Genomic DNA, 25,405 nt, shown 5'->3' with positions numbered 1-25,405 from the left:
TCTCTATTTTCTACTACATGAAGTTAACAATAGGAAAAACTCAACAACCATTTTTAAAACATTGGTGGACTACTTTGTTTTTAGTTCTTTGGCATAGAAAACAAACTGTGCTTTCTGGATTTATTTAAATGAAAGTCAACACATTCATGCTGTTCTGTTTATAGGGATTAAAAAGATGCTTTTATGTTAGTGGAGTGTTTTCCAAATTCTCGCTTGGGAGAAGGAATGGGAAGGGAGAGAAAGATCATGTGTGGATGGGTTTGCACATTCAGGCATGGAAAAATACTAAGGAGGAGTTCCTGTAAGCAGTGTTTTGCCGCAAACCTCAAGAGAAGGTAGGGTTGTGACAGTACTTCTGGTCAGAAAGAAGTACAGCAGAGGTTACATGAAGTGTAGCTCTGTGGTAGAGTACATCTGCTTTTGAAAGACTTCTTTGTTTTCCAGGTGCAGATGTTTGTTTTCTGAGATTATGCCTCATGGGTAGCAATGTTTTAGGATTGTGCTCAGCAGATGTTAAACCAAACAGGTTTTTCATTCATTGCTTTTTCTATTTAATTAGCTTAATATGTGTAGAAACAAGGCAGCTGGAGTTTCTTTTGTTAAACAACATACTGACTGACTGACATTGCATAGCTTTGCCTTGCTTGCTCAGGTATTGAAATGAGTTTGGCTGTATAGTGAATGAATTTGACTTTGTCATTTACAATTTTTCATGAAATGGATAGTTTAGGTATAGTTCAAAATTTCTAAGTAGCAGTAGATTGCTACAGACGTTGAGTTTTCTAGTTAACCCTTCTGATTGAACTTGCATCAATTTTATATCCTTATATATTTGTATATAAGGACAAAAGATCAATAGAAGCTTGTTTTTTAAAAAGTGGAAGAAAGCGTTTCTGCTTGCAAAATGTAATTTGGATTTTTTCATGCATGGAAAAAGAGTGAGATCTGTGCAGGTAGCACTTGCAATTAGGCCATTGCTATTAAACAGAAGAGATAAACCTTGTGCTTTTACCAGTGGCTAGGAGCAGTGGGAGTGGATATTTCGTAACACATCCACCAGAGAGGCGTAAAAATTTATTTTGCTTAGGAGGAACAAGCATCAGGAATTCATACCAAACATAACAGCAATGCTCAAAGGTATGGGGCATGTCATCTGTAGGTCATCTTCTGCCTGCCCTCCCAGTGGGCAGGCAGAAGATGCTGGGTAGACTCTACTTGTGTGTAACAGAAATGTCTAGAAAGATTGCATAAAATATACAGGATCAAAAGACATTGCAGATTAAGTGTAATCTAATGTACTTAAACATCTGAGTAGTTTGATCCATAAATGGAATAAGTCTGAGCAGAGTTGATGACAGTGGAATGGGAGTTAATTGGGGGATGATAGTTGGGGATAGAGAGCACATGGAGCAAAGGTCTAATTGCATGTAGCAATAACAGTAGAAGTCAGTTAAAAGGTGAATTATGTAGGTCAATGCATAGTTTCAGAGAATAGTTGTATTTTTTTCTTCCTTGGAGGAAGGGGAAAGGTGCAGAGGTGGTGTCATGGAGTTGCTGGAGACTGGTGGGTTTGGAACACTGGAATGTTCCTCTGTTGTGTTTCTGTACAAGCTCATGTTTTCAGTTAGTACAGCTTGTATGTTTTAACTCTTCCTACAACCAAATCTTGCCATCCATACTATCTGTACTGGATATTTCTTCCTCTTTTCAATTTAAGGTTTATAGGTCCCTCATTTCAGATAGGTATCTGTGGAGTCTGGGGTCTTGGGTGTTTTGGTTGGTTGATTTGGTTTGTTTTTTCAAAATAGCCAAAATCAGTCCATGTCTGTGAATCATTTACCCTGTAATTTTAAACCTCTCCCCCTTGCCCCTATGGTAATTCAGTCAAAAGTAGTTCCACCATGAAAAATGCAGGGTTTTTTTTGGTGACAAGAAGCCTGTGATAGATGTGACAGTAAAACAATTCCCTGAAGATTAAGGATCTGAAGGGAAATGTGTCCAGCCCTGTGCACAACAGTTATGCTGTGTTTCCGTTTTCAGTACAATGCTTCTGTCTCCTCTTCTTCATATGCCCCCACATGATTTTCTGTGCATATTGTTTTCCCATGGACTTTTTTGCTCTTTCTGTTAATTTCTGCGGAAGCCCTAAAATGCATTCAAGGGCTTTCGTGAACATTTACTCAGTTTCAGTCCTGCTTTGTTTGCAGTTCACAAGGGTTCTGCTGTTCCTTCTGCTCAAGTAGAATCTGCTCTAAATTCGTTGGTACTAACCAGTGGTTATGGTGCAGTGATTGAACAGAATCTCATCGGAGTTATTCAACAAATGTGGAAAATGTGAACTTTTAAGTAGTTTTAAAATACTTTTCCTGGGGAATTCTTAGTTTATGTATATAGTCTTTTTGAAGGGAGATGCATGTTGCATTTCAGTGCAGTCTCTAGTAGCATGAGGAAGAAAGACCTAGTATGTGGTACCAATACTAAAATATGTAAGTGTTGGGACGTACTATAAAAATGCCAAATGTATTTTTTTTCGGGTATCAGATAAACACAAAAATGATAGAGGAGAGAATATCCAAATTAGAATAGAATTTATTTAATGCTGTAAACTCTTTTTTTTTTTTCTGGTTTCCCAGCCCTCTTAAAAAATCAGAGCCTTTATTGCAATTGAGCATATCCAGGTACAGTGTAAATAAATCTAACTAAAAAATTTACTTCTTAAATATTAAAGTATCCATGAATTGCTTTTTTTCCCCTCAGAACAGATCTCAAGCCTTTGTTTCATGCATTTCTCAAAGCTGTTTTTTATGATCATCTCCACTAAAAGGTGCTCTTCATGTGGTGGAGGTTGTCCATTATATTCTATACCTTTGGAATTACTAGGAATTTGGCTTTCTAGCTGGTCTTCTGTGAAGGGGTGTGCAGCAAGGAATTTATCATTGGTTAGAGAGCCTTACTAAATGAGTAGTAATGACTTGTATTTTCTCTTTGAGTGATAGACATCTCTTCTCTCTCTAAATTCTCATTTGCCTCAACCCTTAAGTATTTTTTTTTGGTGTGAATGCTTCCCTCAGTGAGAAACCCTTTATATGAAGAAGTTTGCAGAGGTTTGAGAAGCCTGTCTTTGATTTTACTTCTAGTTTTAGTTATCATTGTCACTAGCTGATGTAAGAGAATGTCCTTAAATTAACCTTCTCCAAAAGAACTTCTGTGCAAGTCTGTCATCTGGACGTACTGAAATCTCTGTTTTAGTTAGCCTCCTCCACATCTTAATGTGCTTTTCAGTGTATAATGTGATGAATTCTAGCAGGGTCTGCAGTAATGTAGATTTCTTTATACATGACAGCATAGAGGTCCCTGGTGTTCCTCAAGTCTGAATTTTGATTTTTGGTCCTTATAGATAATGACTAGATTTGTGTCACTCCCTCATTCAAAATCAATTAGAATAAATCTGTCCTTCTTCAGAGTAGTATTATATCCCATGGGTGTGGCTTGTACCCTTTGGTATGGCACATGGGAACCATGCTAATGTGCTGTGGAGCCCCCACACAATTTGCAGGAGCTACTCGCACTTTTCAGCTGACAACACTGTAGAAATCACCATGGAAATACAACAGAAAGTACATTAGCCTTTACCATTTGAATAAAATCCATCACGGTTATGAGTTTGTCTTGGGTTGTTGTATTATCCTCTTTAGTGTCTTACTCTCATTTCTGCTACCTTCTTACATCAGAACACATGTTACTCATTAGTAGCATGGATGATATGGGAAACAAGAATGTTGAAGTTGTATTAAATATGTTCCAGATGTTAGTATCAAACAAGGTTGAGTCTGCATTGATTTTCTTTAAAATCTTATTAATTGGAAGTGAAAAATAATTCAATACTAAATGATTCTCTAGAATTCTAAATCCGTTAAACATTTGCCATCGTAAAACACATACGTAATAATTGGTTATTAAAAACTGACTAACCTGCTTTCCATCTTCTAAAAGCATTAAGCAACTAAAACTTGATTATGGAAGAAGCCAGGATTTGCTAACAAGGTTAAATGGCCACATGCTCCGAAGTTAAACAAAAGCCTGAGGATGGCTGTGTGTGCACACTTGTGCTCTCAGCAGAGAAGGCACTAAAGGCTTGTGACTGCACTAGGATGGATAAACTGGAAGATACCTTTGACTCTTGAAGTGCCAGTTTGATGGGGATTAGATGCAGCAGAGTATTTATAGGTGTTTGGAGCTGCTGAGGCAATCTTGATGTGTTAATTGGACAACCTGACCCTTAAGCATTGGTGATAGTGAATTTTGGCAGTGTGTTGGTGTTGCTGATGCAGGTGAGGTCAGCAAGAATGGGGTGGGGCTGGAGCAGGAAGCTGGCAAGGCCAGATCCTGAGGTTAGCCCAGGGCAGAGCAGCAAAACAGTAAAGCCCAAGCAGGATGAGGCTGTGGTTTCATGTTGGCTTTCAAATACAAGCAGGCAGTGAGGAGGTGATAAATAATCAGATGAGTAGTGTCATAGAGAGGGCTTTCTGTTTGGTTTTCTTCAGAGTGGTGAATATGCATTTTGTAGGATTTAAACTACCTAGGGGGAGTAACTGGCTTTCTAGTCAGAGGAGGGTGGCAAGAAGGAAGGAAGATAAGCAGGAGGGATCTGTGGGGAAGCCAAGAGCTGCTGATTTGGATACGGGAGAGCTCTTGCTGCTCTCACTGGAGTGACAGTGCCTCATAGCAGCATCTACCTTTCTTTGATTGGGACAGATCTGTAAATGCGGATTGGAAACAAATGTTATTAATCAATGTTGAGCGCTTAGCTCCGGTAGCTCTGGGGTGCATGCAGGGTGAGAATAGACTGAAATACGACATAAACAGAGAGAAGGTGGCAGAAGGAGCTGTCTTGTGCCATGTACAGGCTGAGCATCAGTGGTCTTTGTGGTCTAGAAGTAAGTTGTTCTTTCACTTGGCACTACCTACAGGCATGCCAGTGTATGCTTGGGCATGGCACTACTCCCGGACTGGTGGTTAGGCAAATCTGTGAGTATCAGTGCATGAGGATTGTGGTTTGGAACTGCCAACATGTTTAAGAGAAACAGTGTTCATGAGAGTCTTGAGTTCCGAGGAAGGGTAATGTGGGCCCAGGATACAGCTACACAGGCATCTATGTGAAACTTGGCAAGAATGCGGCAGCTGGAGTAACCTTTCTTATTTACTCCACCAACATGCCTTGTACGTGGGCAGTCTCACAGCACATGTGGTCTGACTGCAGTGTAGCAGCCTCCAGTAGATACTCTGTGATCTGTGGTTCAGATTTCAAGGACTGTATCTTGGTCACTCATGAGGCTGGTCTGAAAGCAACTCTATCAAATGCAGTAACTCCACCAAAACATTGGTTTCTTACACTGAACAGCTTAGAACAGCTCTGTGCACTCCTTCCCTCCAAGCAGAGCTGATGGAGGTGGCCTGCCCCAGGCTGGCGGGGCACGTGGCCAGATGCCGTGCAGCTTCACTGGTATAAGAGCAGGCCTACACCAGTAAGCCTCGCTCAGGACTGGTGCACATGGGCTCACTGCCAGCAGGGTGACATGGTTTCTGCTGGAGATCTGGCTCCTGTCCAGCCAAGGCGGAGCACGGCAGAGCAGGCATGCCTCAGTCTGTCCATCGCTGTGCAAATCATCTCAGCTGCTCACAGTTATTCAGGATATGAACTTCTGCTCCCTCCGGGAGTGTTTCCATCTTGCAGTGGAACACAGGGCCTTGAACAAGGGATTTCTTAATGCACACTTGAGGTGCTGGTGAGGGAGACAGATCCTGAATGTACCAGTCACCATCGTCCTCATGGGGATGAGTCCTTGTAGGAAGTGAGGGGAAAATCCAGATGTCTTCTCCTCCAATGTGGCAGATTTGTTCAGAATAAATACCAGATGAAGGCTGGAGGGGAGGATTGGCAGATGTACTGCATGGAAATGGGTGTTCATAAGGAAATCACAAGGGAAGTATTAGCTCTTTCTCCTGAACCTTTGCTAAGGAAAGTGCATGTTTTTGTCAGCAACTCCATTTCTGGTTTTAATTCAGAGTCTTGCGCCTTGTTCTTTGTGTGTGTGTATGTGTGTTGTGATTGAAATATCTTAACAAACATCAGCTCCATTCTGGTCTGCAAGAAACAATACAATGAACAAGTGCTCCTTCTGTCTCTATTTGCTCTCTAGCCCAAGAAATGCTTGTGGAGTTTAGAAAAGCTTTTTGTGCAGATTGTATAACATGGGCTGCTGCAGGACTTACACATCAGTGGCTGGGCTAATTGATTAGTAGGTTCTCTGATATGCTCTTGTACATCATGAAAACTTGGCCTCTCTACTGGTTGTATTATTGTTACAAATTCTAAATATTTCTTCAACTGTTATAAAGGGCAACTTTTTAAATGGAATTTTTTTTCTAAAACTTAGCATCATTCCTTGGACTAGTCCCATTTTGTATGTGTATTCTTTAAAAGGAATTTAAAAACCCAACAAAAATCCCTCAAGTCCTCCAAGCTGGTGGTCAGTGCTACTGCCAAGCTCCTCATTTAGAGAGCAGAATGTTTGTTTATCCTCTGTACCCCAAGCACAGGCATGCGTAATTTATGCCTTGAGCATTGCCTTTACAAATATTCCTGCTCTGTGGGAGCTGGTAGGATATGCACTACGCACTGGTGGGTTTCAGGAACGGCCCCTTTGGCAGGACAAGGCACATGTGGCCTGAGGCACTGCAGAAATCTCCCTGTCCTCAGGGGCTTTGCTTTTTCCAGATAGTCTGGTTTAAGATGGACTCTTTGACTTCTAAATAAATGGCCAGCTGCAAACTGTATCTTGAAAGAACTGTGTTTTTAACCAGTAAAGTGTGGGCCAGTGCTAATATAATTAAAGATATGTGTACACCAAAGCCGAATATCTCTAGTGTTGCAATAGCTGGCTCTAGACTTGGCAAAAGCAGACAGAGCTCTGCCATTTGATCCGTTGAGGATTTTATTTTAATTTTGAGTTTTTTTCCAAAAGAAGCATTTCGCTTCAATTGCAGATGTATACTATCTGGAAAAAAAATTTATGCTTCTAGCTTATATTTCTCGTTTTTGCTTGGCATCCTCTGAACTGACTGGTTCATGCAAGTCTAATGCTTATCGTATGACTTTGTGCAAATTAGGGGTTAAATCAATTACATTCTCTTGTGACCTTCTGGTTCAAAAACATACTGTATCTGTAACTATCAGGGGTGGATTTGAGCAGTTTTGGAAAAGCAGGGCTGCTTTTCATAAATATTTGTCTTGCTTTAGTTTCCTGAGATATAGTTTAAATGTAAACTGCTCCCTATGTTTCAGCTTTTGTGCTATCTTGCTATATCACATTTCACTGTCTCACGTACTATATAGGAGTATGGCACTACATCATGCTGTGGTGATTATTTGAAAGGGCGTACACTCTGTTTTGGACTAGATATCTGTTATCAGTGTAGATAATTGCTGTCAGACACAAAATAGACTCAGTAAACAAACATTTCATTTTATCATGTGACAGATGCCTGCTGTTTTGTACAATGTATTTGAACGATGTGCACTATAAATCAGCACTGCTTCAAAAGCAACAAATCCAACTCACCCAAATCCTTCCTGATGTGATTACCTTTATACTAGAGATTAACTTTTCATTGTTATATATACGTGATTTCATTTTTCAATGTTTAGAGATAACAATGCTTGACATAAACAAATAATTCACATCTAAGACAAACCAATTCCTCTGAGTGCTATCACTGGTGGTGGGTTTTTTTTCTCCTTAGGGTTTTGGTTTTTTTTTTTGTTGTTGTTTTGTTGTAAAGAAAAGATTACATTCAATTTCAGAATTCGTACTTGAAATTTAGGCTTTCAGAGGGACATGAACCAATGAGTTAGCATATTCAGGAAAACTTAAAAGGGCAACGGGAATGAGTGTCTTCATTTTGTGGAGAATGAACAAGAAGCTTCTGCTTGTGTTCCTGTGGGTTGTCTGAACAAAAGGATGAGCATTATATGAAAGTGTAAATGATGTATTGCTTTTTTCTCCAAATGATGTGTATCTTTGTTGTCTTCTGTAGGTCCTGTGCCTCGGAGTGAATGTGTCTTATCGCCTGTTAACAATTCGCACCCAGTCCATGCCTTGCTGGAGAGTTTTACAGTCTTATCTGGCTGTGCAAGTCGAGGCACAACGAGCCTGCCACAGGAGGTGCACGTCCTCAATCTCAGAAACCCTGAGGAGGGTCTTGGCCATCATGAAAGAGAGGTAAAGGAGAAATTACTTTTTGCCCAGATCCTTGGTGACAAGCGTGTCTGCAGATGGGATTATTATACATCAGTTTGCTGAATAAAGTTATTTCTGAATTGGCACCACAATACTACAAAGAACCATGTGCAATTTGTATGGATACAATCCACCTATGCTTTGTGTGTCACATGAGTAAACTGCTTCCATACCCAGCCACCCTCTCCATCACCTTTCACAACCGCAGAGTATGCTTAAAAAAGGTGGTGGGGTGGGCAAAGGAAATAAGAAACAGATTTAGATCTACAACAGGGCTGTACAGAATTGGCTGTCTTCAAAAGCAGATAGTTTACCTAAATGTGTTGTCGATTAACATGAATACCTTTGGATCCCTGCCATGACCACTATAAACAAATAGTGAAGTTCAGATTCTTTCACCTTTGTAATACAGCCTTGATGCTTCACTGAGGGGGGACTGCTCACAGAAAGCAAGTGTTGCTGACTATGGTAGTCCAATTACTTGTTTATGTGTGTTGTGCTCAGAGGGACTGGCAAGGACTTCAGCTGTTCTGAAAGCAACAGCACAAGAAGAAAATTTTTGATGTTAAGTTGTGCCATACTGTGTTTACTCTCAAAACACATCAAAGCGGAGTGCCAAAGTGCAAAGAAAACATCGCATGCCTTGACAGCTGAGCTTCTTAGTTTATGTTCTTGCAGTATTACACACACAAATCCTTAGTACTGTGTCCTGTGAGAGCAATGTGTGTGTACAAAATTAGAGAATTTGTAATGAGAGAAGAAAGATGATGATTTAACAGGGAGAAGCTTAGAAGAGGATCTAAATCTGTGCTGAAAGAACTTTGAAGTACAGTCTTTCACAGTGATTAAAATAAAGGCAGATACTCTTGACCAGAATCAGTCTTTCCACTGAATTCAATATGAGCCTTGTTGGGTTTGTGTTCAGCTCAATGTGTATTGTATGCATCCATGAAACTTCAGTTGCTTGTGTTCATTTTCAGTATATTCACTGTCTTAATGTCTAGTGTATGATAAGAAAAATAATTTACAATTTTTTCAATGGGCATCTCATTGGCTTCCCTTAACCAAAAATGTCAGGTCCTCAGTTCAACTGTCATGAAATTGAATAGAAAAATTGCACTGTTTTCAATGGAGCTGGGAGTAAGGAACAGATATTTTTATATTTGGGGCTTTGTGGGTGGGTTTTTTGGTTTTGTTTTTCTGTTTGCTTGTTTGTTGTTTTGTGGTTTTTTTTTTTTTTTTTATAAAGGCTTCTTTAGTTTGCCAGGCACTGGGTTATCAGCCTAATGAGTGCACTGTGAACACCTGAAAAAAGTGTAGGTACAATCAGTTCTCTGGACATGAAAACCAAATTGTAGGGGTTTGGTTTGGTTGTTTTGTGGGGTTTTTTGTAACAGAGTTTACTATAAAAATTAAACAGCTGTATGTGATTGTGTCATCTCCCAGGGAACTTTAAATCCATTGACAAGTCATAGGCAAATTTGGTATGAGGAGCAGATCTCACAAGGTAATCACAAATTTTGTTGAAAACGGGCGGAAGAGTGCCCTCGCTCTTGGTGGGGACGTGGTATAGGGGGAATCTTATAACTTCTTAGTTACTAAAGGGTGCCCAGGGATGGGACAAAGCAGGCTGCAGCTGGAGCTTGTACCTCCCAAGAGACCAGCATGAATCGACTGCCAAACACATTTGCATAAACCCAAATTTCCCTCTGGTCTGATGCCGCTAGCAGTGCTTGCGTAACTGGGCAGTTTGTGCCGTTGTGTGCATGCACAATGTGAGCGAGTCACGCATGCACGAGGATGCAGGCTGTGCCCCTACTGCCTAATCAGCTTGACAGAGTGATAGAAGATTTAAATATTTGGTTTTGAATAAAAATAGTTGCTATCTAGCAGAAAGAGGCTGCTTGTGTCTCCCCTAATGTGCATATGGTAAGAAAGCAGTTTGCCCTAAGCTGTCTTGTCTGTGTACTGCTGGGATACACAGAAGTGTAGGGCACAGAATATATTTCATGATTTTTAGCCCCTCCGCCTCCTCCTCCCATTTTCCAACCAGTTTCCAGTCACAGCCTTTGGAGATGGCTGTTCAAAAAATGCACAGGAAGCTGGAGCAAGGGTTGCTGGCGACATTGTCCAGCAAAAGAGTGTAAACAACTTGGAAAGATTGGATTTTACTTATAGGATCAGACTTAGAGAACAAAGCAGAGCAAATGTTATCTTTTCCATTATTGTAAAAACCAACTCGAAGTGGCCTTTTGTCTAAAAGTAGAATGTACCCCATCACCTCAAGTTACATGAGCTTGATTTACCCGCTGAGGTATTTCCTGTTGCCTGCAGATGCTGATAGCAAAGGTAAGGATCTGTTTGTCATACAGTATTTCCAGTATACTCCAGAATAAAACCACTGGTTTTGTTTGACAGCACATTAGTTAGATTTAACAGCACTGAAAGCATGTTTAAAATAAATCATGCATTTGTTCAGAGGTTGGCTGAAGTTCTGATAATGTGGAATGCAAGATCTGAAAATCTTTAAGTGACGGCTTGCTTTGGGGGAGGAGGTCGGGTTTTGTTTTGTTTTTAACCTGCCCTGTGCTGGATGCTGCTAAATTACACATTCCTTACTTGCTGGGAGGAGTGTAAACTTCCCCTAGCAAATTCCTTGGCGGGCTCATGCATTAAACATACTTGTGCAGTTATCCTGGTTCTCATAAATATGCAACATACGTGTATGCATTAATTTAACTCACTTTGACACTTGTGTAGCATATTCAGACAACAAGCGTTCACAAATTTAAACATAGGAGGGATGGCTGATGTGGGGGCAGGGCATGGCAGGGGCATGTGTTCCTCCTGTAACACATACAGGCTTTTCAGTAAAGGTTAATAAGGTTTGGATGTTTGTCTTCCCTGTAAATTGGGAGGGGCAGGGGGAAGGCAAAAAAGAGGGACTGGAAATGCATGGGATTATGTATTCTGAACAGTCTTTGCAAAACTGAATCAATAATTTAGCACTTTGATGTTAAGGCTGAAGTCTGGTAAATATAAGGTCATATCATGAAATGCTGTAATCATATCTATGATCTTCAAGGAATTTGTTTGTATTTTACTTCATTAATCGCCATATACATCTCATATGCTAAGGCTGGGAAGGCACTTTCACCGAGTAGGAACCCCTGAAGTTCCAATCTTTTTCAAGTATTTCTTAGAAATGTCTTTTATCACAATTCATATTTGGCCATGCTTTATCATAGGAAATAGAATACGGGTGCATGTAATAGCCTCAAGTGTTTATATTGAACTTGGCATGAAAAATGCAAGCCTTTTTTGTTTGTTTTATTTGATCAAATATTCCTGGGGAAGTGAGCGCGTGTGTGCATTTCTGTACTGATCTCGGTCTCAGCTGAATGCCAGGAACTACTGAACTCTTACAATAACTTTCTCTTCGGCTTTGGGTATCTTCACTGCTTCAGTTTCCCAGTTTTTAGAAAGGAGATAGTTGCTTCCTCATGGAGCTGCTTGTTCTGAGAAAGAATTATTGTTTTTGGAGGCACTTGGAAACTCTAGAGGGTTGCACTAGAAAAATGTGTATAGAAAAGTGTAAAAATTATTTGAAGATTAAAGTAATTCTATAGGTATATTATCAAGTCTTAAATTAATGGATGATTCTTTTATTATGCCTGTCATTTGAATTTCCCTGAGCTGCTTCAGGCACACAGTCACAATTGAAATAGTTAAAGGGGGGGAGGAGGGGCATATAAAATTAATCTCATGTGAATACTTAGGATTGAATACATATGAATACATGGAATTAGAGTTCCTGGCAATGGACTCACTATTGTTTTCATTGACATCCTCATCCTCAATAGCTTTAAGATGTTATGCCTGATACAGATGTTTAACATGTGTTACGTGAAATGAAGGCAGGAAAATCAAGGACTTGTCTTTATTTTTATAATTTTGAGTAATGCCACTGAGGCTGTAATAATTCGCCAGACCTTTTTCCCCACTGTTCAATCAGTGTTACTTGGCAACAATTTAATAATATTTTTTCAACATTTCCTTTGAGAATAAACCTGGTATTTCAATGCCTGTTAGTTCCTGTGGAGTAGGCTAATTATAATAGCTTGATTCTTGCTAGTGATGTATCTCAGGTACCTGAGCCAACCCACTTACAAGTCATAAAATGCTGGGCAAAATGGTTTAAGGACAATATTTAGGTACTTTCTGAAGAGATCCAGTAAGCTGTAAAAATAGAGCAGGAAAAGACTCTGTAACAGTCACCTGATAATGTATTTCTATATGTTGACCTTTCCAGACCATCCTGAATTCAGGATAATTCCTCTGTGTCTCAGTGTTTCTGTGTTTGAGGACTATGAAGATCTGGGTGTTGATCAGTTCATTTTGCCTATTTTTCTACATGTTTACTGTATTTCCTAGTGTGTTTGTTTTAACTGTTTTCAGAAGTTTAATACCATGACAGCCTTACCCAAGGCTATGTCAGGGAAAAATGTTTTGTTTCGTGCTCAGGCATCCAGAGATTCAGGGACAGCCTTGAGATTTAGCTCGGATAAAGGGGCCACTTTCTGTGCATAGTTTAAACATGCTGACCTGCAGCTCCAGAGCCATGGTCAGAGGGGGCCTGCAGGTCTTGTGCCGACAGCAGACAGGAAGGGAATTCAAGGTTTGTTATTTGACAGCTGGAGTTAGTGAGGATTTTGTTACCTATTCGTTTGGTTCCATGTTTTTAATTTCTTCCTCTAAAAGTGCATTCGTTAAAGCAAGTTTCTAGTTAGCTCCAATCAAATGTCCACTTACACTGTTTTCTGATACCTCATGTTCTCACATGTAATAAAAATAAGGTCAGCTTCTTTTTCTACTGTGGCTTTTTTTATGCTGAAGCTGTCGGTGTCAGCTTAATCAGCTGCTCTAACACTGACAAGATAGGCTAGTTGAATTTGAATTTTTGAAGCACCCTGAAGTTTGGGTTTAATAATACAAAATAAAATTATTGGATCATTATGTTATGCAGTCCTAAACTCATACTAAAATAAGAAGTTCAAGAATAAAGAGTTAGTTACTTCTGTGAGATTAAACTTAAAAGTAGGACCACAGACCTCACTAACGTTAATATTGGATCTGTACAGCCAGATCACTTGGTTGTACAAATTTTATGTTTTTGGAGAGCTGACTGGAATATGTGGTGCAGTATCAGGCTGGGAAATAAAGGATATATTGCTTGGTTTTGCCAGGCTGCCTTGCATCTGCCTTCTGCTCATTTACCGTGGTGTGGTGGGAAGCCTACACTGCTGCACGTGGGTATGTTTAGTACTTCTAGTAGGTCAAAGGCCTGTGCTTTGAAGGAAAATAGTTATTGCTTTAGAAGAAGCTTTGAGAGATAAAGCAAAGCACTGTGCCTCTGCCAAGGTACAGACCGGATCTGAACATTCAAGGGTATTTTGCTGTTCTTGCTATTTGACCATCTTAGCCTGGCAGCAGTAGTGGGTCTCTAGTTACAGCAGCAGACTTACAAGTTTCAGTGCAAGTATGTACAGGGGTTTTAAACCTTCAGCTGGCCAGTGCTCCTGTTATGCTGAGCATATCAAGATCAGCTTGATCACTTTACCCTGTTACTGCTTGTTCCTTCATGTTCTGTGGCTCACAAAGTTGTGCAGAAGCAACGTAGTCCAAACAGGACCTGTGGAGTCACAGTAGAAAATAAGTTTGGCCACCTGAAAACCTCTGTCTTGAGGCTGCCTGCTGCTTTTTATTGCAGTCTTCTTGCATGATGTTTTGTGAGAAGAAGGGTGCCACATCAGAAAATTGAGAACAGGAAGTCCAGATGAATTGATGCTTCCATCAGCTCTCTGTGCCAGTGAGGTCTCAGAGTTAAGTTGTGAGTGGTGCTGTGGCAGACATACTCTAGGAACACCCTGTATCTGTTGCTTGTAAAGCAGTAGTTTCTCATCACATCCATCTCTGATCTTGGGTATTTTCCAAAGCTTGCCTATAGCCTTTGCAGCTCCATTGGCTCACCAGGGTGGTTTCGCAGGCTGCTGTTACTTCCTTTATGCACAGCCTTGCCCAACAGCCCTTTCTGGCCTGCTGGAGTACTGAACTGAATCAGAAATGAAGCACATGACAGACCTTATAAAGCCTTAAAGATACAGGCAGCATACTCCAGAGAAATTGTAATCATTCAGTGTCTGTCTCAGATGTCTGCTGAAAGCTGCAACTCCTTTGCAACTAATACACTAAAGTGACACTGATGTCTCAATTGCCTTGATTGATGAACGTGGCATTGCCATGTCCTTAAGAAGGGGAGGCTGGAGTGGCTGTTGGTTTGTTCGTTTTTTAAAAGCCCTCACAACCCCATTCCTCCTCTTCTCTTTGTTAGCACTTTGAAGCATCTGCCTGCATAAAGTCCTGCCTTTTTTAATGTGGCTTTTTCATCTTGTTTGCTCTGGACTGCAGTCTTTGTGGGTTGTTTTTAGCCGGCTTGGGATTTGCTGGTCATTGGATTTGGCAATCGTTTCAAGTTCTGCCCACCAGAACTGTCAGAGGAAGTCCTGTGTCGGCCAGAGGAGCCTGTTTGTATAGAGCTGGGTGTCCTGCAGGAGCGTGGCTGGACACATGTCTGCTCTTAGAGAGGCAGCAGTGACATCTCATGATTTGGAAAGTGCTGTGCAAAGCCTCGGTATTTTCCGTTTTTAGAAACGGGACTGTTTGCTGTGTGCAGAAAGTGAGCCCTGTTCTCAGTTCAGAGAGCTGCGTGGAGCGGTGTCTGAAGCCATGCCAAGGCCTACCACAGAAGGCTAACGGGTTCAGGAGGAAAAATGTCAGAATGAGTGTTCTGATTACTCGCAGTTTTTGGTTTTGCTGACTGCTGTTGAAAATGTTCTGTTGGAAGCTGAAAATTGGACTCCCTTGTTTTCCTCTGATGCAAGTGCTGCAGGTCCTGGTGTGCTGTTGCAGGATTGTAGAAAGAAACAGTGCTGCTGCTGCTGTTTACTAGATGGACACTCTCTCTCTTTCTCTCTCTCTCTGTGGCTTGTGTGTGTAAGCACACTGTGCACATGCGCTCACACATTCTTTCAGGCAGATGCAAGTGTGTTGATTTTTCATCATAAACTGTGATTCACATTCATGATATCTACTTCCCTCAAAGCTTCTATCTGACATGCCTTAGAGTATTTATAAATTACTGCTTTGTCTGTAGTTACTTTCCCCAAGAAAAGATAATTAAGGAAGTGATGACATTTCCAGGAGTCCATTTATATCACAAACCCCATGGTCAGATTCCAGTCTAGCTTTGGACTTGTGCATGAGTGTGTGCAAGATGCTGGAGCAACTCTTGTCATAAGTGGCCATGTTTATGTTGTTCTCTGGAGTGTCTATTTGAACCAAAAGCTGGAACTAATGAAGTCGTTCTCCTTCAGTCTCTCAGCATAGGGGAAAATTTCCAACATAAATTGTGTTGGGCTTGCTGTGCCTGACAGCCATGCTCCTGCATCAGCTGAAAAAGTAAAACCATGCAGTGGCCAGATAGGAGAAGAACAACAAATGTTTTAATTGGTTGGGTGTTTTTATGTAGATCTTGCTTTTGATAACACTCAAGTTTGTGGTTCTCTAGAAGAGTCTCTTTATTTTCTCTGTGAAACATAAACAGAATACTGCTCCAGTAGGAAAACTTGTTTTTTAAAGGAGAAGATGCGAAAATAGCACCACCGTGAGGTACAAACATCTGAAACTTAAATTGATTGAAAAAGTTTGAAAGAATTATAGGTAATTCATACCTGATCCTGTCTCTTTAGCAATTGCCATTGCAATTTATAATAAATATTTTTATTATGATTGGAGCTTGTGCTGCATGTAATAAACATGTTGGTGGCAGTAGTTAGTGTCTCTAGGTGGATGGTAATATTTGGTGATGACCCAAATCTCATCAGCCAGGGAAAACTATTAAAAACTGTCACCTTTCTGGAGATAAGCAGCATTCCCTTACCCTGTAGACTGTTTGAAGTCTGGCTCATTCTTCTGTCATCACTCAAGGAAGCACAGTCTTCATTTCTTCTGCATGGGCACAATCTGCTAGTGCCTGTAAATATAAATGGAGTTCTGAGGTCTGTTGGGAAAGGTGACTCTGTATGATGTTGGTTTTGCAGAGTACAGTGACACTTGCATTGTAGGTGTCTCTTCAGAATAGACCATTGGAACATGCCTTCTTTCCTCCACTAACTGGGTTTCAAGAGATACTTACAGTGAAGTAAATTGGACACTGAAAATGCTTCAGAAGCTATGTGGAAAAATACTGCATGCAAGGAGCAGCAGTTGGTTCTTTCTTACTTAGCTAGAAAGCAAGCCAGTATTTTATTCACTAAATCTGTTTTCAAGCAAGAATCAGCAAGACAGTGCAGATATGAAATGCATGGAATGGCATGTTGTGCAAGAAAATACTTGAGTGACAGCATCAAAAATGTCTTCTGGAGGATTTTGTCAGATTTCATGGTATTGATTCTGCAATTATATAGACATATGAGTAGTCTTACTTATATGACTGGGCCTGATTAAATAGAAAATTTTGTTCCTTAGAGGTTTTGGTGTGTTTTTCTTCTGTGTAGTCAGTATAATAAATTTATTATGTGAAATGTTCCCCAAGTACTGTTTTGTTTGTAGAGAGACTAAAAGTTCTGATCATTTTTTGAAGTTTGAAAATAAGAAAGAATTGGGGAAGATTGAAGACCTGTCCTAGGGGTTGTAGAGAGACAATATACTGGGTACAGCCACCTTTAATCTTCTGACAGCAGTTTCCTTTGTATTTAACTTCTTATACCATTTGTGAGCATGTGTGTGTTACAGACACACCTTTCCACCAACTCTTACTTGGGCTGGGGGTTACTGACAACAAAGTAAACAAAACAGTTTCTTAAATCTGGTGCTGCTGCTAGATTTTCATTTTTATGACTCATGCACACATGCTATTCTTTACCCTAGCTTGGAAAGCAAGAATTTAATTTTGCATGTCCAGTAAAGATTTGAACTCCACATTTTGTGCTTCCCTATGTGACAGTGCCTCTTTAAAAGACACCTGTAGAATAATGTTTCTTGCTTTCCAGTCATCTGGATCTGTGTGTGGACTAGCTTCAAAACCTGTGAGAACCGAATTGTTTTGTATTTGGGTGATTTCAAATGACATAACCCTTTATCCTGTAGTCTTTCTGTCATTCTTTTTAATGTTTATTTGCAGTATTTTCTTGTTTTCTGAAGCCTTATTTTCTCAGCCTCCTTCCCTTCACCACCTGCAGCTCGTGAAACCTGGGAAAATATGGTATTAAGCTACTCAGGATTTACCCTGATATTTGGAAATTCTGTATTCCAGTTTTGCCATGATGTTCTTAAGACACTATACTATGTTGCATCTGCATGGTGTTTTGCACTTGAGATGAACTATGAACCTGCTGTGTCAACTCTACCATCAGAGCCTGGTAGAGATGAGATAGAGCTAACACTGTTTCTGAACCCATGGTTAGTATCTTACTGAGCCATGACTAACTAGACCTGTTGAGTGGCAAGATGTATCAATATTGCAGTGATACACTAGTGCAGCTGTGTCATTCCTGACTCGGTGACTAGCACCTACCTAACTTGCTGAAAATACAGGCAGCAGAAACTTATGTTTGCCTGGAAAAGCCTGTGTAGATTTTCTCAGAATGCTTCAAATGCATTTAAGGAAAATGGTCCTGGCAGAACTTTGTCATCTGTCTTTTATCTGTCAGTTTAAGAAGCATTTCCTTTGGGACAGGAGCTGCTTTTTAGTATGTACTTATATGTCTTCCAACATAGGAGTTAACCCCCTCCTCACCCCTTTGTTTTTTCAGGGTGTTGGGAACTCTACCTCAAGTATCTGACTGCAATATATGCACATGTAAGTGCAGAATAGAATCTTCTCAGGGAAGTTGTTTCACTTTCGCACGAGTCTTCTACCTCAATTGTTAAAGTAAAGCTTGGTCTGATGTGATACCATTTTTCAAATAGGCCACTAACAGCAATATGGGAGATGCTGTACTTGCAGCTTACAGGAATGAATGCTGTGCCCTTAAACAGATCTAAGCCCAGAAGAAATTTTCCCACAAAATGTATAAAAGGATGACTGTCCCCTCAGAATTCATTATATGCCATGTGAACGGAATTGACATCAACTGATTTATTGCAAAGCTGAGCGAAACATTGTGTTTTTAGGTCTGGAGAGCTGGGAAGCCTGGCTGCTTTGGAGAAGGGCAGATGGCACAAATGGTTTCACTTAACCTTTGGGAGCCTGAGTGTCTAGTTCAGGCCACAGGCAGAGTGGGTGCAGTGGTCCCAGCATTGCACTGGTGGGCACAGGCTTTCCATTGGTCAAACTCCAGGGCTGGTCACTGTAGACAACCCTTGCTCTCCAGGTGACCAAAGTGAGGATTATCATGGGAAAGTTAGATTTGATTGGCAGAGCTGAGCAGAGTTCCCTGTGCAACTGTCTGCTTGCTTTGCTGTGGCCAGATGTTTTTGGAAAACCTTTTTTTTTTTTTTTGAAGAGAACTCTGGTTCTCCTAGCTATATAATGCAGAATATTGAAGACATAAAATTTGAATTGAAATGTATGTGCACAGGGAAAGCTGGATCTTGTATAATTCAGGTAAACAATGCTAAAACAGGCAGTTTACATGTGTGCATGATACATAAAATTTATCAGTGAATTCAAGTTATATTTTTAAGATCACTGTAACAGAAGTAGCTCTCTCAGTATGACTTACGCTAATACAGTTATTACCCTTTGTGTTCTGTCCCTATACAAACCCTCACTATTTTCATTCTTGCACTGTGAAAATAATAACACTTTCTAGTGCACATAGAACTAAAATAACTGACCTGCCTGTTTGCCAAGTTATTTGTATCAGGAATAACTTTGGTTCTAGTTTTTTAATTACCTAGCTATTTGCATAAATTATTAGCATTTGCCAGCTCCAGCTTAGAATAACAACTTTGGAGCACTGGAAATTAGCTGGCTGTGTTTTTGTCTGAATATAAATTATGTGACTAAGCTTTGGGCAGAAATGGTACAAGGTTTTCATGAAGTGAGAAGCACTGTTTTGTAATGTCTCCTTGTGTCACAACTTTCAGATGCTGTGCAAACTGTGGTGCTTTCTGAACAGGCATGTCAGTCACTGCATCTCGTAAAACCTTACCAGCATGGTTGGCTACTCTTACACTTTTGAGGGGAAAGTATCACTGGTGCCATAAAGCACCAGTTATGAACCAGCTACAAGTGACTGTGCTGCCAGGAACTGAGCAGTTTGTTTAGTTTCACACAGCATACCACTGTACACTGCTGCAGTTACCTTGCACATAGGGTCTTTGATAATGTTCCAGTACTAAATTTCACTTATAATTTGCTTTTTTTAGTCTGTTGCATGGAGCATCTGAATTGCGAATCCACATGAAGACATCTAAACATGCTATAATTCCATTCTGTAGCAGAGACCCTCAGCTTGGTCATTTAATATTTAGGGCTAGAAAAGTACCAGAGCTTAGACTGGTGGGAGAAGTACAGATAATATTTGAATATGCTGCACGCTCTTAGACTTCTGTTCTAATGGACTCTCTCATCCGGCTGTTGGCTACAGCTGCTGTCAGTGGATGGGCAGGTCAGTTTTCAAGCTGGTTGTGCTGGTAAACGTTAGATCTTCACTAAAGGCAGCATGTTGCCCTGAGTGCAACAGGCACCGAATTCAGGGCTAGTGCTCCATCCTCACAGAAGGCAAAGGGAGCTTTGCTTAGTTCTCCCCTTGAAGACAGTCTCTGGGGCTGCCATTTCTCCTCGGAATCATTAATAATGTGTTTTCCTTATAAAGAGGCCTCTGAGAATATCAAGCATACTTGAAAATAGTTTGTTAGTGGATGTTGGCATGTGCACTTGGTGCAGGACTTGATTTTTAGGGTCTTTGTCTCTAGCACAGCACACCCTGACTCTGAGCCCATGTTGCAGGACAAACAGGCAGAAACAAAAAGGAGATTGCAAACACATTTCAGTCAAAGGTTTCTGACAGTACATCTTACTGAAGAGAGTGCAATGTGCCATAGATCATAGTTGGGTAGCCTTTATCAACCTTTCTGTTCTTTTGTTGTCTTCTTGATGGAGCCTAGTTTTCCAGTCTGGGTGGTACATCATAAGGGTCAACAGCTTGTGCAATAGTATTATTTTTTAATGAAGTAATATATGGGACCACATCAGTCTCTGGTTTAATGCCAGTAGCTTCAGTGAAATTATGCCAGGGGTGAATCTTTCCCATGATTTTTATGACTGAGTTGTAACTGCAGTTTAGTCAATCTGATTCTCCCAGTCCTGTGTGAGTGAGAAGGTCCCGGCAATGCCAATACACTTTCAATCATATACTAGGATAAAGTAAGCAAAGGTTGATTTTAGAATTAGAGTAATGTGTGAGCCTTGGAAATAAACTTCGGTCTTCCACATAGCTGGTAAATGCTACCAGGATCTCAGACCCACTCCCTGAGGACTGAGTCCTGCCTCATCCTAGGAGTAATGCAAAAAGAAAAGGTCTTTCCTTGCCTCATGCCTCACAGGCTTCCTGCTCTCTCCTAGAGGAGCAGGTCCATGCCCCAGCAGCATCCATTAGTCCTGGCCTGCAGAAAGAAGGGTTGCACTGCATTGAATTCTGCAAGAGAAAAAGTAACTTTCTGTAGGTATGAGTACTTGTTTTTAACGGCATTGCAGTTTTCCGGAGTTAGTTGCTTCTCTGATACTGTTTTGAAGGTATTCTGTCTCATTGCTGGAGTGAGTTTTCAAAAAACAGTGGCTTGCCATGTCTGAATGAGGAGTCTGCATTGGAGAACCTTCCCAGAAGGGAAGTGGTGGGGTCTTGTGTGCTTATAGGAACTGGCTTTATACAATTGTTTGATTTAAGAGTGCAAATATGTATAACTCTTTTGAGCAAAATTTACCTTCAAGCTGTAACACCATGTGAACATATTTTGCATTTCTTGGAAAAACTGCTGTTTTCCTCTCTCGGAAACTGTTGGCTCCTGAAAGCTGGGCATTGCAATCTACTATAGCTGGCTTGGTATCAAATCTGTAACACAATATGCATTGAGCATAGCAAAAATATGAGGGGGAGGAAAAAGCCAGTGTTCCATATTGAATTCACAGTCCCTGTCTAAAGAGTACACTTTTTCTCTACTTTCATCTTAAAAAGAAAAAAAAAATGGCCTGGGGATCCTTCCCAAAGTAGTTGATAAACACATCTAAAAAGCAGTGCAGTACTTGATCCCACCACTTGAGGTGGATTCATGGATTAATCCTTGACTAAATTCTTTTATAGCCAGTGTATCCACACTATATTTTATCAAGTCAAATTCCGTAGAAATTCTAAATCTCCTAGTATTGATTAATAGACATGAGTGAACTGCAAAAATGTTTCTTCATATTGGTTTGACTGTTGCAATACCAGAATAAATTATGTCCTATAAATATTATATTAACAAAAAGAGCGAGAACACTTAGGGCAGGGCTAGGTATAAATTTTCAAATTTCTGCTCTAAATTTTGCCTGCTTTGAATGAGTTAATTTAATCTTTGCAGAAGAGTAATGAGTTAAGATGTCATAAATCCGTCTTTAGTGTATCACTTGTAAGTCAGAAAATGTGCTTAGGTGATCTGAGAGTTAAAATATTTTTTTTCTTCTTTTTTAGAGAACAGCTGTCTAAGCCTAGGCAGTGTAATTCAATACAACATAGCATTTTTTTTGGCCCAGCTTATTATCACAAATTTGTAATGGCTGTTTAAGAAAATGTGCTGTGAATGTATCTAAAGGTCTTCATGGTGTAGTAGTTAGTTCAACCTTACGAATCCTTGGCGCTTAACTTTCATCTTTTTAGAACAAAACACTGAGTCTGTGATTTGATGACTTGAAGTCAGCAAAACAAAATGGTACTTTAACAGCAGCATTTACTTTGATCAGTTTTCAGCATTTGTGTCCTTGCCTTTCACGTAGTACAAATTGCTTTACCAGAGTAACGGGGCAGGAGCCGGTAGACTGTTTTTGTAGTTGGTTTCTGTGGTGATACTCAGCCTTCCATGAAACTCTGCTCTCTGGGGACAGAAGCCTCTGCAGCTGCCTTAACCTTGCTGCTGCTGGAGACCTTAAAGGAACTCTGTGCAGACTGTGCAGATAGTAGTGACCAGCATGAGTACACACAGATACAGCTAAGTAATGTCAGGGTAGGTTTGATAGACATGGCACCTGTGAAATGTGGTATCTTTAAGACATTTTTGAGAATTTTTTAACATGCATTGAAAAATGTATTCTATCAAAAATGACAGAACTTCTCTGTGGTTCATGTCCCTGTTGTAGCTATAAGCTTTTAAAAAACAAATTTGTATCATTTGTTTTAAGATTTTCATAATAGCTTTAATCTACAATTTTCACCTATGACCAAATTGTTCTATTCCTCACAAGTTAGTAATGTATTATTTGGAGGAGTGTGTCCCAAAGGGTGCCACAAAGGGCAGACATGAGTCTGGAAGAGGAGCTTAAGCTGGTGCTGAGGTTGAGTCTTCTGAGAGGACCATTGCTGACAGTCATGTCCAGAAGGTCTGGCCTCTCTGTTGGTTGCACAGTGGAAATGCTGGCTGTGCTGCAGCTCAGTGATCAAATGAGCCTTTCCCTGGGAGCGAGGGATGTATTGGACCATGTTAAAGTATTTTCCTGTACTGTTGTGCTTCTGTCTGCTCAGTTAATGTGCTATCTCTTAATATGTTTTTAAAATAACATGAGCAGAGCAATAGCAGCTGCTTTTTAAATGGACTAGGTGACCTAGAAGTGCCCTAGTCCATTTAATGATTCTGGTATTGTTTGACTGAACTGCTTGCAGAGCTGCCTGAGATGCAGAAGACTTTGAGGCAGTGTGTTGTTCAGAAGTACAAAATATGTGTATTTTATAAGCTTATTTTAACCTGTAAGAATGGATGGAGAATGTATCTTTTTGGACACCTGATTATTTTTTTTTTAAGAAAAAGAGATTATAACGGAGTTTCAGGAAAAAAAATGGAGACTTTTATGGCAGAGTTTAATGAGTTCAGAATTTCACACCATGTGTACAGAACCTTCTGTGTAGCACTGCATACATGTACAATTGGTTTCTGATGGAGTTTCTGGGCAAGGCTTCACATAAATATTTAGTAATGTGGATTCTGCCAGTGAAAATACAAAAAGCAAGGGAAAATTTATAGGTAGCTCTTCTGCTATTAATTAGAAACATTTTGTTTGGTGCTTAGAAGTGATGCAGTACCTTTCTATTAATTTGTGGTGTGTTTAGAAGGTGCAGTGAGCTGTCCAGACATTTGAGAAAGGATGTACCTTGAAGAGCTCACTAGCTGAGATGAGACAGAAGAGTGGCCAGGGGAAGGGGGTCACTGAGGATTTGGCCAATTATATGGTGTAACTAGAGCCACAGTGGGAGTACTCGAGCAGAAATTACATCTTTTTGAGAGATACTGCTGTAGGGAGAGTAGGGATGAGGATCTTCCACTGCAGTGCTGTGCATGGAGGCAGCCATTCCATGAGTTAGCAATGAGGCAAGACTTTGGGAGCAGTAGTAAACTTAACAAGGCAGAGCTAGAGAGAGGGATGGTGTCATGCTGGAGGCACCAGTACAGCTGAAGTGTTGCACTTGTGCTTGTGTCAATGTCATAAGCTTGTAACACCTTAGAGTCCTGTTAAGCCTTTCAGTCTCTGAAGCAGGAGTGGAAGAGGCATTTGGGTACCTCTGGCACATAGTCAAAGTCCAGGCTTTTACTTAGTCTCCACAGTTCAAATCCACAGCCGCTTGCTTGAAAAACTTTCCAAGGCACAGAAAAAGTCTGCTATAATAGATACCATTGCTGTATATCATCAGGTGCTGACAGTGATGGGGACAATCATAAATATAAGGGGGAAAATAGTTACACTTTAAGGAGTCTGTTAATTTTGTATGACTTCTCAGTGGGAACAGACACATTCAGACTAGGTTGTTCAGGTGTTCCTCAGCAGTGCTAGCTCTGAAGCAGAAATGAATTATGAAAAATGCAATGACCAAGATGGTCCTGAGCAGTTTGTGAGCAGCTCTGGGTTTGTTTTTGTTTTTGTTTTTTTTTTAGTCTAGGAAACCAAGATCATGCCAAGGACTCTGTTGTACAAACAAGTATAGTAACAGAGAATATATATGCTAAGGAATATAGTGACAGGCTGGTGCAGAAGCATGGTCATGTTAACTATATTCCTTCCCAAGTTTAGGACTAGGAATATGAATTCCTCATTATGTGTTTTGTTGCTGTCTTACTCATGAGCAAACTGAGGAGTGCAATAATGCAAAATTGCCTTTATCCTGAAAATTTTCACAGAAGCACTTCATTTACTTGCCATGGGAGGTTGTAGATGCCCCAGCCCTGGCAGTGCTCAAAGCCAGGTTGGATAAAGCCTTGAGCAGTCTGGTCTAATTGGAGGTGCCCCTACCCAGAGCAGCAGGGGCTGGGGCTAGATGATCCCTAAGATCAATTGCAACCCCTTAACGTACTATGATATGAAAAATTAATTGGTTTTGTGTTGAAGTCATGTAGCTTTTCTTAAGGATCTGCACTTTTCAGGCAGAAATGTAGTAAAATTCCAGTATGTAATATAATTTATCCTACAGTTTCAGCCAAAGGCATGGATAGATACATCATGACTTCTGACTATGGATCAAACTTTGTTAATATTTCCATGCATGTATGGAAATAATAATATATTTTTATATTACATGCATATTTAATTTCCAAAGCCTAAAGGAATAGCAACTACAAAATCTGACAGTAGATGCAGTTGCAAAAGAGTCTCTGATTTTCCCACTAAAGTAGTATGATTGCTCTGTATGCTTGCTCATGTGACCAAACCAGCAGGCAGAAATCTTCATGAAGTCTTAAACCATCTGTCTTGTCTGATAGATGTTGGCTTTGAATAAACTTGTCTGAGATCAGTTGAAAGAGATACTTCTCCATTTCCTTCATACCAAAAGGACTTGACCTAGCTGTTTCTGAGATGAAGT

At 40.3% G+C, this 25,405-nt stretch overlaps 1 protein-coding gene across 1 annotated transcript in view; it reads left to right on the top strand.

The window, feature by feature from the left end:
* Positions 1 to 25,405, top strand: part of TGFBR3 (transforming growth factor, beta receptor III) — a 97,311-nt gene that overhangs the window by 23,542 nt on the left and 48,364 nt on the right. Inside the window, exon 2 of the mRNA XM_009081542.1 lies at positions 8,098 to 8,282. Within this exon, the coding sequence (XP_009079790.1) occupies positions 8,098 to 8,282 (185 nt within the window). The remainder of the gene's footprint in view (positions 1 to 8,097; positions 8,283 to 25,405) is intronic.

This window comes from Acanthisitta chloris, unplaced genomic scaffold (genome assembly GCF_000695815.1).
Source record: "Acanthisitta chloris isolate BGI_N310 unplaced genomic scaffold, ASM69581v1 scaffold8169, whole genome shotgun sequence".
Classification (NCBI taxonomy): Eukaryota; Metazoa; Chordata; class Aves; order Passeriformes; family Acanthisittidae; genus Acanthisitta; species Acanthisitta chloris.
The sequence above is the reverse complement of the archived record's forward strand: the minus strand, read 5'-3'. Positions and strand labels throughout refer to the sequence as shown.